The following is a 13,371-nucleotide window of genomic DNA, read 5'->3' as shown; positions in this document are numbered from 1 at the left end:
ATTGCCCCCAGAACATAGGACCTACTTAGAATCAGAAAGATTACTAAGACCGAGCTGCTCTGATACCATGTTGATTGGTGTGCTCGTTTAATCATGGGCATTGACTTAGATCATGTTTAACCACTGACAGTAATTTAGATCATGTTTAACCGCTGATAGTGACTTTGATCATTTTTGCCCTCTTAACCATAGACGATAAACGTTTATCGTCTCCCCCAAGCACTTATCTTCCAAATAATGCAGATTTATTATTTGATAGGCTGTAGGTTGTGAGTTTATTCAATACTAAGAGAGGAAGATCCCTTCATCTTTTATATCTATTGGTAGCCCTCCTTCACTAAAGGGACGCCACTCTTCGAAGTTGGCCCCAATAATTAAATTATCGCAATAATTATATTTTCATCAATATAATTATATTATCACAACCTTTATGTTATCTATGTCAGTCTGAAGGAATCCAACCATAGCTATAACTAGCATTAACAGGAAACCCTCTGTTTGAAGATCTCTCAACTCTGCCGGCCTTCCCATGTTCTTAATGTCACGACATTCCCATTCTGGTATTTGACTATTCTGTCATGCTTATGATTATTAAGTATTAATGTAATTTATTTTTCTTTGATTGATATTTATTTTGTGTTTTAAAATGACAGTTTCTTAATTTTAAAGCATTCTACCCTCTTAAAGTTGGATAATCATTATATAATTTTATTTTCTAAAATCAAACTTTATTTTGTATTATACTTCTCCATCTTTAAATTATACTTCTCCCATTAAAAAATTGGTTTACTGGTACCCATCTCCATCCTCTATACTGGTAGCTATGGTCATTTAGCAAGATTGAACTCTTCTGCAACAACTTGAACATTCATTAGTTATCTAAGAAAAAATCTTATCTTATATAAAGTTGTGATATGGCAATAGTTTTAGTTCAGAATATAAATATTAATTTCATCAATTTTTGTTGTTGTGGTGTATGGTGGCAGGATCCAATCGAAGGCACAAACCCTTCATTTTCTATAGAGATCAATCACAGAAGGGATGTTCGTCAATCTCCTCAAACCAAGAATTTTCTTTCATCTTTCCTCCATGGTCGTAAATCTGCAAAGAAAAGATGAAACCATGTTTCAGTAAACATTGGCTGTTGTATGATTATGCATGACGTGTTTATAATGCTTCACACTCTTGTATATCTAAATCCCCATTACTCTTTTAACATTTAGCTTAGCTAATTGATAATGAGCAATAAATTGCCTCCAAATAAAATAGTAGAAGCACCTTTAATAGTTGGATTGTTTATCGTTGTTAGCTAAGCATTGTTTGATCAATAGCAGATTATATAATATGCCTGCATTTTTTTAATGCAAGCTTGCTATAACACCATGAACCAGAAAGGTGGTAATCAGTTCTATAAAATTCAATGTGACGTCATATTTTCCTCTGTTAATTTAAATTTTGTTAATGAACTCTTCTTTCATGATATGCTTCTATTTGCGTTTTTAAAAGTTGGGGCGTAACATAATTTTTAAAAATTGAATAAAGCAAAGGAATAAATTATATGGAAAAGACAATTAAATAATTACCAAAGCACACCGGTGATGATAATGTATGCCAATTATATTAACAAGCGAGCATAGTATCGGACTTAGCTTAAACATTTCTGAAGCAACATGCAATATACAAATAAGGTTGCAATAAACATCTAATAGCAAAACATCTCGATAAGAGCTTACAAAGACCCATCATATCTTGAATTTAACAATTTTTTGAAGTCATTTTGAACATAAAGTACCATGCTTGTGAAGCTGCAGCAGCTGGAACTTGATTCTATCCAAGTTATTGCTAATCCTCAATTGTTTTATAGGCCGTTTCTGCAATTAAGAGCAAAAAAGAGAGTTTGAAATATGGTCTGAGAATAAGCTTTAGTATCACCTCCTTGAGGAATATCATGGTTAGAAAACGCATGCATACATCTATTTCATGTGTTAGATCAAATCATATGCCTCATAGAATCAACAACAGTGGTCTTCTAACTATTCAGCCCAAAAAACCTCTTTCCAATGTAAATATATTTAAAGAGAATATTCTTTTTTCTTTTTTCTACACACAATCCCCAAAAATATATTTAATACTTCCATTTTGATGACAGAATAAGCATTTATCTGGTTGAATTTCATGCATTTTAACCTATTACCAGTTGGAGTTTAAATAACTTTCCAACGCTAAAATCTAGGCATTAGTTTCAACTCTAGACCTCCAAATTTGGACACTTAATGTTCTCCTAGTGCTCTTTTGGAATTTACTTTTCTTTTTTTATTAAACCCTTGACTTAATAGAAAGTCCACCAAGATGCTTAAATAAATTTCTTTTAGGGAAAAGAAGTCAAAATAATGCTTTGACAACCGACACTAATCCTTGGAAAAATAACATTTTAAAGTGGTGCAAAGTTTAATTGTTAGATAATTGGAAATGAAGAAATCGATCACAAATATGATAATACTCTTGAAGTTTTTGTCCAAACCAAACTTTAATTTAATGTTTAACCAATTATCCCATTCCACGAAAGAAAAATCCCCCAAGTCTCCAAACTCTTAGTAACCTGTCTTGAATAAAAGGTAGAGTTCTCTTTGGAAGGAAACAACAAGAGGTTGTCCATAGTATTGAGTGAACCTATTCCACCAAATAGAACCAAAACTAAAACTATGTTCTAGTGAGAAATCTTTCCAATTCAAAATAGATTGTAAGGAGCAAGGAGCTCTAATTTGGAAATTAGAGCCATCAAAAGTTTATTTTTCCATCATGTTGTGTCCTTTTCTTTTGATTGAGGCTTGACCAATCTTGGAAAATCTTGTGCACTAAGATTTTCCATGGTTCATCTTTGTTAATTGCCCGACTGATCCATTTTATTGCTAGATAAACTCCTTGAGTATTAAGATCCAATATGCCTAAATGAACTTGAGCATTGGGTTGAATACAATGTAGTCAAGAAGTGTATTTGAACCCAACCTTGCCGGTCCAATTAGACCATAAATAGTGGCAAACTTGTTTGATAACGTCATCATAGCCTTTTTTAGAAGACATACAACAAGACAACTAATAAACATGGGAAGCCTAGGATATGCAATTCACGACTCGGATCTTGTAGGCTAAAGACAAAAAACTTGTTTTTTCAAGCAAGCAATTTAGCTTTCATTTTATTAAAAAACTACCTCCACTTATTAGAAAGAGACATTACCAATCCAAAGGAGATACCCAAGTAATGAGATATTTGTCCATGTTTAATCTATTTTTAACTAGTAGGAATCCATGGGGGAACATTGTGTGTGTGTTGGTTAACATATTGTTCTTCTTGCCTTTACTCTTTTTGCCCAAATAGTGAAAAACAAACATTCCCAATAGTTGGGAAGTTGTGTATACTGCTGAAACTTCCCTCTAAACTTTAAAGGCACAACTCCCCTGTAAAAAGAAAAATGTACAATGACTTTGTTGTCTCCTAATTAATAGGTGTATGCTCCTAACTCTAGAACAAAAGAGACAATTACCAAGTCCCCCATATCCATGAATGACTTGGGCATGTAATTTGTTCACTATGAATGTTATCCTACTCACAAGTGTGAATATGATAAGCTTTAATCCCCTCCATTCCTACTGTTATATGCAACTATTAACACTCCTATATGAGTAAATCACATGCAATCACTTATCTAGCTTCTAGAACATGGACAAACAACAAAAGTAGATGTAATAGAATCACAATAATTCTCAAATTACCCAATGATTATCAAACTTTAGAAAGGTTCCACTTTGCCAAAATTCAACAACTATCCAGTTCCATTAACATTATATTCATCACATAAAAGAGAAAATAACATAACAAATGAACAACAAACCTTGACAAGATTCTTGAGTCTCACTTAGTTGTCTTAGTAACAGGGGGAGAATACACACCAAAATTTGTTGATCCTTTCTATTAACTTTCAAACTAATACATATAGGCCCTCTCTCTTTTAATCATTAAATTATAATTGTTGAAAAAACATGGCAGATGAGAAGAAGAGTGACACTAGTCACTTATCAATAGAGCAATGATAGCAAAAGGAACTAGGGAGCCAAAGCATCAACATTCTCGCCACTAGCCTTCTTGACATTTTCTCGATTTAGCTTGTAACTCCTCATGGACTCCAAGATAATTGAAAGGTCATCCACACTGGGTATTTGCACATTGTTAGAGAAGATCATCTAGTACTCATTACTATCTGCCAATTTCCAAGCCTTAGTGGACCATACAACATCTTCTCTAAAGCCTTTGCCAACATCCCATCCAAAGTAGTGAAGTTCTGAAGTTTGGAAGTTTGAAGGATGCATAGACTCGTCAATGAAGTTATGGAAAGAGGTCTTCATATGTTCAATTTCAATGACCTCCCACTTTTTCTCACATGTGATTTTGTATGTAGATCCTTAAGATACTTGAAGGGAGTTTCCTCTTTCTTCAATGACTCATATACCTTTCTCAAATGTTTTTTGGCCTTGATTATGCTTTCTCTCTTGAACTCGAGCAAATGTAGCTAGTGTGTTAAGGGCTCATCGTCGATCTTCAGTATTCCCAGTTTAATGGTACTTTCAACCTTTAAATCTATAATCTCTTGTAGCAACAAACTGATTTCTTTATACTTATTGATATCCTTCTTTAATGCCTTGAGGTTAGCAAATATAGCCTCTCCTAGCTTCAAAGTTTCCTTATGGAGGTTGCTGAGTTTCTCTACTATAGGCATCCCCCTAACTTTCATATCTTCAATCCATCATAGTCCAATTTGCCCAAAATGCCTTTCCTCCTGTAATCTGACAAGTAAAGCCTTATTCTCTTCAACTGACAAATCAAAAGGCTTAGAGGTAGAGGACTCCCTGGGTAGAATGGAAAGTGACGTCAATAGCTACTTGATATATTCAAACAACTCCTGGTTGGATGCTTTCAAATGGGCCTTTGACACCTTTAGCTCTTTTATCTCTTCTCCCACTTGCACGTTTGCAAATTTCCACATCCCTACAGTGGTGTCATGCCTTGGGGGTCCCATGTCGTATATTTGAACATTGAAATCCGTCGGTGAGAGCTCTGTTATGTTTTCCTCACCTTGGGCTTGAGCAATCTCCATCACCACATTTTCCATGGTGCTAGGGAAGTCAGAATATGAGCTTTCTTGGCCTTCTTGGTTGGTGGTTGCGGCTTTGCTGCTTGAGTAAGTTCTTAGGAGGATCACTCCTCTACTCTTTTCCTCTTCTTTTCCAAGGTGTTCTCCAACCATGATTCTGCGTTCAAAACGTTGAGGGAGGATTGGAGAGAGTCTGCATCAAAAAGCTTCCTCACCATAGGAGGGGTACTTTTTTTCTTAGAGGAAAATGGAAAAATATTTTTCTTAGAAGAGGCCATAGTATTGGGAGCATTACCTTGGTCCGCCTAGTCTTGCGGTGTTTCATGCTACTGCCGATCTCTGTTAAGACCATCATAAGGCTAATTCTAGTCTGAGCCCTCCAGGTTAATCACATCTACATTTGTGCACTACTATTTTTCTACTCCCATCTCCTTGTCTTTTTCTTTATCCTTCTTTTCCTCCTTGAAAGACCCTATATTTGGGGCAGGACCTCCTCCACTAGGTTGAATCTAGATGTTCTTCTTTGGAGGTTGGTCTCCACTAGAGATTTGAGAGGGGCTTGATGTGGTGGATGTAGCAGTAGAAGAGCTAGAGGCGGTAGTAGAGGAGGCTTGTACTAGGTTGGTGGTCACTGGTGAATCACCTATCCTCTTCCTTCTCACTCTGGTCCATTCCACTCACTTGTCTGTCCTCTTTAGGATACCAACCATCAAGTCATCCAAAGTCTCCATCATGGGCTTTGTAGGTGGTGTAGAGTCAATGAGAGTACCCTTGATCTAGTTCAAATATGTGGATGGTTGCATATGTTAACATCACCTTCAACATCATCCACACCAATATTCAATCTGTACATTTTAATTCATTGTAAAATTAGCCTAGAGTAGAACCTTTCTCTACTCTCAAACTCATCGACGCAATTTGCCCAATAATCGACTAGCTTTGAAATATCCCTAAAGATTGAGCCCAGTTGTAGATAGTCCCTAATATAGCTGAAATGATCAAACTTCAATCTTAGTACTTCATAAGAATCAAACCTGTAGTTTTCCCAAACATCTTCAACATATTCTTCGTGTTGGAATGTGATGGCCAAGAGTAGGCTCCAATAGTGATAGAGAATTGGATTCTCGTCTTATGTGCATTAGTACATATAGTATTTACCTCTAGAATTTGACGATAGAGCTAAATTAGGATGAACTTGTCATCCGAGTATCTCAAAAGCTTCGAGGGGAATTCATCAAATCCAACCACTAAGATGTAGGTGAAGGAGGGGAATTGAATGAAGTAACTGTCGAATTGGGTTATGATAGAGAGGACTTCTAGGGATCATCTCCTCTCCGGGCATCCCTATAATTCTCTGCATAAGTTTATCGTCAAAGAATCATTCACTTTCATGAACTCTACATAACTATAGTGAAGCTGGAGGTAGGGGTAGAAGTCATACACTTGAATGTCTTCATCATACTCATCTATATGAGGGAGCCCTAACCATAGCTAAACTTTAGCTAATGTTTATATCATATAGGACATAAAGAATTGATTTTTCATCTTTTCTACTTGGAGCCACATGGATAGCTACTCACTCAAGATCTAGGCCCAATCTATGTATTCGCCCTTGATGGATACCACTTTCACTAGATAGTAATAGTGCTCTTTGAAGTTAGGGCATCTTCATTCCCTTTAACTCTGTGTAGGAGTATCGAGATATTTACTATTTCCCTTTTTAAGTTAACTCCATAAAGCATATTTGGAAACTCACTCTAGCTTCCTTGTGACACCTGGAACCATGTTGCTAGCATGTTAGCCCTTTTAACAATCCTTTTCTCATTGTAGTGACCTGCCAAGTTCTAGGAATCCATATAATTGAATTCACCTCTCGCATGTAGGTGGAAATAGTTTTGCACTGTATCCTGATCGATCATGAGAAACACTTGTCATTTGTCAATTTGATTTGTTCAGTGGTGGGATTGTAACAAGAAATTTAATCTAGAATTAGTCCAGGTGCTTCAACGACCACATAAACCTTGTTGCTTCCACCAAACTGGTCTCCTTCAGTTTCTATGTAATGGGGTGAATTGGGTTAGACCTCACCTTCCTGCGCAAATCCCCCAAATCATAGAACTTGAGTTGGGTGTCATTCAAGTTCTTCCACTTACAATCAATTCTTCTCAAGCTATCACATCCAATGAATATCATTGCCATGGTTGAGAACTTATAAAAAAATGCATAGGCTTTACTTTGCTATGGGAATCGAAAATGCCTATTTGAGAATTATGATGGCAAGATCTTCCCAAAACCATTTTAATGGATTTCTTCTATGTGTTCGTTGAGCAAGGGTTTCTGCACCACACAAAAGAAGGGTAATGCATTTAATTTGGAAATGACCCCTTTGTTAAAGATCGTATTTGAATTTGATGCCCAATTGTTAACAAATGGATTGTATCTCATTATATCCTTTTAGCTTTATTTTATTTCCCATGGCATTAGGTTTTCTATTCTATTTCCCTTTTAAACTTAGTCTTTGACTTTTCCAAACCCTAAATAGGTGGTTTAAATACCCCTTTAGTGTGATACTCTTCTTGGAGTAGGCATTTCTCCATTTCTTGCGAGCCCTTTTGTTTCTTTATCTTCTTTCGTTTCTTTATCTTTTCCTCTTTGCAGGGACACAAAGGGTAAGCCTCTTTTCCTAAGGAGTACTTTTGAGGAATCTTTGGGGGAATAAATTGCTTATTTAATTTAGCCTTTTGCGATGATGACATTGCTTTTTTCCACAGGGAGTAGTTGCTTTACCACTTTTCCAACTAGAGTAGAAGAGGGGATGGAAACCCAAAATCATGATACATTGAAAGTAATATGTTCAATTAGACACACTTTTCATTGGGGGAGACTCCAATGACTTGACTACTTATAAAAGGTACTAACAACCCAGTGCCAAATGCATGTAATAATCTTTGCCCATTTCCACAGAATGCAACTAGGGGAGTAACATGAACAAGGAAACCCGAGAACCCACATAACTAAAGGAAAAGAGACATGATGAGAAGAGAACTAACTCAAAACCTGAACATTGGACTAGGACTTATATATGAAGTTCAGACTTGAGACCCAACATTCTCATAGGTGAATATAAGGGTTGAGTTGAAGGATTTAACTATAATTTTTTAAGTGTGTCACAATTAAACAAATCAGGTTATAGAGTTAAATTCTATCATAGATTGTAAGTGGTGATCAAATAAGAGGTAACTTATTTTATCTAGATTTATCTGATGAGTCATGTTTGTTTGCACAACATGAAGATATTTGGTTATGGCATAAGAGTTTATGTCATATAAACTTTGACAATTTGGTTAGCATTAGTAAAATGAAAAGAGTAAGAGGTTTGCCAAAATTGAAGAAAGATGACAATGGTATGTGTAAACAATGTTAATTGGGAAAAATGACAAAGTCTAGTTCAAGAGCAAAACATATTCATATGATGATATTTTAGAATTGGTTCATACTTACTTATGTGGACCTATTGGTGTTCAAAGCTATTGTGGAGACAAATATTTCATTCTATTTGTTGATGACTATTCTAGAATGATGACTATGATCTTTCTTAAAGAAAAATATGATGCTTTTCAATTATTTAAGTGGTATTTGGTTAGAGTTGAAAAAGAGACTAGGAATAGTTTGAAGTGCTTAATATCTGATAGAGGTGGTCAATTCACTTCTAATGAGTTTAACATATTTTTCAATGAGAAAGGAATCAAAAGATAGATGTTAGCACCTAGGACCCCTCCTCAAAATGGAATAGCTAAAAGAATTAATAGATCAATCATGGATTGTTCCAGAACATGATGATGGGGAAAATATGTCACATAAATACCGGAGAGAAGTTGCAAGTACAACTATTTATACCTTGAATAGAGTGCAAGTAAAGAAAGTTGTAGAAAGTCAAATGTGAAAGTTGATGAATATACAGAAAGGAATGAAGTTGAATGCAAGAAAGAACTTAAAGATTACAGCTCATTCATATAGGTGAATGATATTACTACTAGTACTCCACTTGAATAAGAAAACAAAGTTGCAAATCCTCAGTAGACTAGGAATGCCAAGTTGCAATAGCTAGTTGTTGAGTAGTAAATTATGGGTGTCGAGCAATAGGGAAATGATGTCGAGTCACAAACAGAGGAAGCCAAACATCAAGAAGGTAGTGCCGAGTGTGCATAACATGAACTTGAATTTGAACAAGAGAGAGATAATGAGATTGAAATCATTTTTCAAGATGAACATGTTGAAGAACAAAGAAGAAAACAACCTATATTAGCAAAATATGTGAGAAGACACCATGCACTGGAACAAATATTGGAGATAAAGAATATGGTGTTATGACAAGAAAAAGACTCAAAAGTGATACATGATTACTTTGTGAGTTTGAGCCCAAATCTGTGAAAGACGCTTTGGAGAATGAAGATTGGATACAAGCAATGAATGAAGAAAGTGAGTATATTGAAAAGAACAAAACATAGACACTGGTACTTAGACCTAAAGACAAAAATATTATTGGAACAAAGTGGGTATTCAAGAACATACTGAATGAAAATGGTGATGTCATAAGGAACACGTTTAGATTGGTGTGCAAAAGATATGCACAAGAAGAAGGTGTTTATTACAGAAAAACATTTTCCCCTGTAGCAAGAATAGGAGTTAGAGCACTAGTTGCATATTTTGCTTATAAAGGATTTAAGGTATATCAAATGGATATCAAATTTGCATTTTTGGATGGGATACTTGAAGAAGAAGTATACAAAGAACAACCTAAGGCTTTGTGGATCCTACCAAGAGAAATATGGTGTGTAAGCTACATAAAGCTTTATATGGTTTAAAACAAGCCCCTAGAGCATGCTATGAAAGATTGCATAACTACTTGGTGAAGATTGGTTTTGCAAGAACAGATGATAAAAACAATATGTACTTAAAGACTTGCAAGAACAATGAGGTATTGTTTTCTAAATTTTTTGTTAATGATATCATATTTGGAGGCAAGGAAGCATCATGCAAATAATTTGCTGATGAAATGAAGAAGGAATTTGAAATGTCAATGTTTGGAGAGATCAAATTCTTTGTTAGCTTACAAGTATATCAAATGCAGCAAGGTATCTTCATTATTTAGTCGAAATATATCAAGAAGATACTAATTTTTTTTGGGATGGAAGATTCAAGACTAGTTAGTACACCTATGTCTGCTAGACATAAGTTATCTAAGAATGATGATTCTACTGATGTGAACCAGACACAATATAGATCAATGATTGAAAAATTGCAATATGTTGTTCATAGCAGACTTGATATTGCATTAGCAGTTGGGATAGTCACAAGATTTTCTACAAGTCCTAAAAAAAACCACATGATGGTGGTAAAAATGATACTCTATAGATTGTATTACAAGAAGAATGATAAGTTTGAACTGAAGGTATTCACCAACTTTGATTGGGCAAGAAATGTTAATGACATAAAAAACACAATTGGAGGTGCATTATTTCTAAGAAAGAGACTAATTTCATGGACACGCAAGAAGCAAAACTACATTTCCCAATCAATAACTAAATATGAGTATGTGGCAGCAACAATGCGTTATTCAAATATCATATGGATCAAATAATTGTTGAAAGGTATGAAGGAAGAAATTACTAATCTAGTGGTTATCTATTGTGATAACAATAGTGCTATCAACATATCAAAGAATTCTATAATGCACACAAAGACAAAACACATTTCTATCAAGTACCATTACTTGAAAGAGCCAGTTTAAGACAAAGAAGTGAAATTGGAGTATGTGAACACTGAAGAGAAAATTGCTAACATACTCACTAAAGGTTTACCTAAAGATGTTCATGAATATCTTAGAAGTAAATTAGGGGTGATTCTCGTGGACAAAGAAACTTAAGAAAAGATGGTGCTTTGCATCAAATGTGTTGATCAAACTATCTTACAAATTGATGTAGATAATTCTAATTTAGGAGTCGCCTAAGGTAGTAGTAAGGAAGAAGGATAAAATGATGGATCGGTCATACAAAGATGATAGATGAAGAATTAAAAATTGATATGGAGGTATCCACATGAGAAAGATGCAAGAGTTAAAGATTTCTTTGGCATTGTTGTCAAAGAGGGAGAAGATGTAATTCAGTTAACATGAGGGAGAGATTATTAGAGAGGTTCTCTAGCAAAGAGAAATATCATTCAACAAAAGAAGATCAAAATGATAGAGGGAGATAATGAAAGATGATAGAGATATCTAAGCAAGAGGGAGGGATTACTTAGAGGGAGTTCATAAGACTAACTTGAAAGGTTTGAGGTGTTGCTAGATCTAATATGATAGAAAGAGAGTTATAGAGATGGAAATCAGAATGAAACTAAGGATATTAATGAAGATATGATATATTGAGGGTGTTGCTTGAGACAATAAAATGTTTTGAATTGCATGGTAACTTGAGGTGTTGCCATCAATGCCAGAGAGGGAGATTGTTGGAAACTACAATTGAGACAATTGTTATGTTGTCATTGATGTCAACTCTATCAGTGACATACTTTACTATCTAATCTAAATGTCATATCTATTTGATTGATGAAGAGGATTTCAAAAGTTGTTCATAACAAAAGAATCTAGAGGATAGGTTGAGTTATGAAGAGTAAACTACAAATGAACATTTGATTAGTTGGATTTTGACAAGATAAATTGATTGTTTAAATCATGTTACAAGTGGAGAAGACAATAATGCTCAAGTCTTGAAAGTGTGAACAAAGATAGATCCAATGCATAGGCTTGACCAAGAAATAGAGCATAAGACTAAAGAACTTTGAAGTACATGCCGAGTGATGCTAGTGTCAACTGAGCCATAATAAGTGCCAAGAAAAATCAGTGTTGATCAAGCACCAGTATCGACTGAGTAACAGTGAATGTGCTGAGCAAGAAATTTGGTAGTGACCGAGTAACCTAGTGATGATCAAGTGTTAGAACACAATGTTTGCCAAGGAACAATTCATTTTAATTATGTATGAAAAATCATACTTTCTAATTGACTAAGTTGATTTCTTGGAATATGGAAAGATTTTTGAAGATAAGGATCAATGAGTTGGATCATTTAATATCAGGAGAGGATTAGGTAAACAACCTAAGGATTGGATTCCAAGAGAAGTTTCTAGGAAAGAAGAGGAAAAATAAGATGACGATCTAATTCATTGTATGTGACGAATGTAATCATAAACCCTAAGATCTATGGTGATGTTTAAGCAGAAAAATATTAGAAATACATATTTAAGGATGTACAAGGGTGAACTTTCAAAGAATTCTATAGAGTTCTATGTTCCAAAGAGTTTGAAAGATTGGAGCAGTTACTGATGTTATTGACTGGCAAATCTAAGAAGAAGGCTAAGACGTGATTTCTTGAAGGGTTGCTAAGTGAATCAAGGACATAGATAATAATGGAGGCCAGACAGTGAATCGATTTATGAGCTCAACAAAGATTTGTACATGAAAAGTGAGTTGTACTTAACAGATCAAAACTTCGTTGTTACTTTCTAACCATTGTAAATAGTATTTGAAATCCTTTAATCAAGGTTGACCTAATAGTCTTATGTAAATCCTCTAACATGGTGACATTCTAAGGGAATTCTGTAAAGTCCTCTAACATGACCATTCCTAACAGGGTGATTAAATCCTTTAACAAGGTCATATTTAATAGTGTGTTTTGTAACCTTTAACAGGGTTGGATCCTAACAGAGTTCACTTTAGAAGAGTGAAAATTAGTGACATGTTGCTGGTGGTTTTTCTCAAATTGTGTTTGAACGTTAAATCCTAGTGTCAAACTTGTGTGGATCTTATCTATGGTGTTTCACTGATTAATGTTTACATTCTGCAAGTTTGTTATTTAGGTCAATGAACAACTAGTTAATGTTGGTAATAGTTGATTGTAGAGACTGAGCTATGGAATGATAAGATCTAAATTTGTTTAAGTGTTTGTTTGTTCAATTAGTACATATGGACCTTGATAACTGATTCACACCCCTCTTAGTTATTCTAAATACTCTAACACTTGCATGTCATTTTTATTTTATTGAAACCATAATTATAACTATTTTGTTTTTTTGATCTCATTAGTTCTTATTAAGCATACATATAAACATATTTATTTTGTGGTAAACATAAACATATTTGAAACATTCTATGTAAACTCATATATACATA

The 13,371-nt window shown here is 34.6% G+C and overlaps 1 protein-coding gene across 5 annotated transcripts in view; it reads left to right on the top strand.

Annotated features, from left to right (window-relative positions):
* Positions 1–1,447, top strand: part of LOC149551028 (protein ABIL1-like) — a 34,613-nt gene extending 33,166 nt beyond the window's left edge. For all 5 annotated transcript variants that reach the window (XR_016352656.1, XR_016352655.1, XM_089786604.1 and 2 more), the window contains one exon: positions 987–1,447. Coding sequence is in view for 2 of the 5 variants with exons in the window: in XM_089786601.1 (XP_089642727.1) it covers positions 987–1,118 (132 nt within the window). In the remaining 3 variants the exon portion in view is untranslated. The remainder of the gene's footprint in view (positions 1–986) is intronic.
* The last annotated feature ends 11,924 nt before the right edge of the window (positions 1,448–13,371 follow it).

The sequence above is a fragment of the Cupressus sempervirens genome, chromosome 6 (assembly GCF_028749045.1).
Source record: "Cupressus sempervirens isolate cs-2001-9-10 chromosome 6, ASM2874904v1, whole genome shotgun sequence".
Taxonomy (NCBI): Eukaryota; Viridiplantae; Streptophyta; class Pinopsida; order Cupressales; family Cupressaceae; genus Cupressus; species Cupressus sempervirens.
Note: the sequence above shows the minus strand (reverse complement) of the source record. Positions and strands in the feature narration are given on the sequence as shown.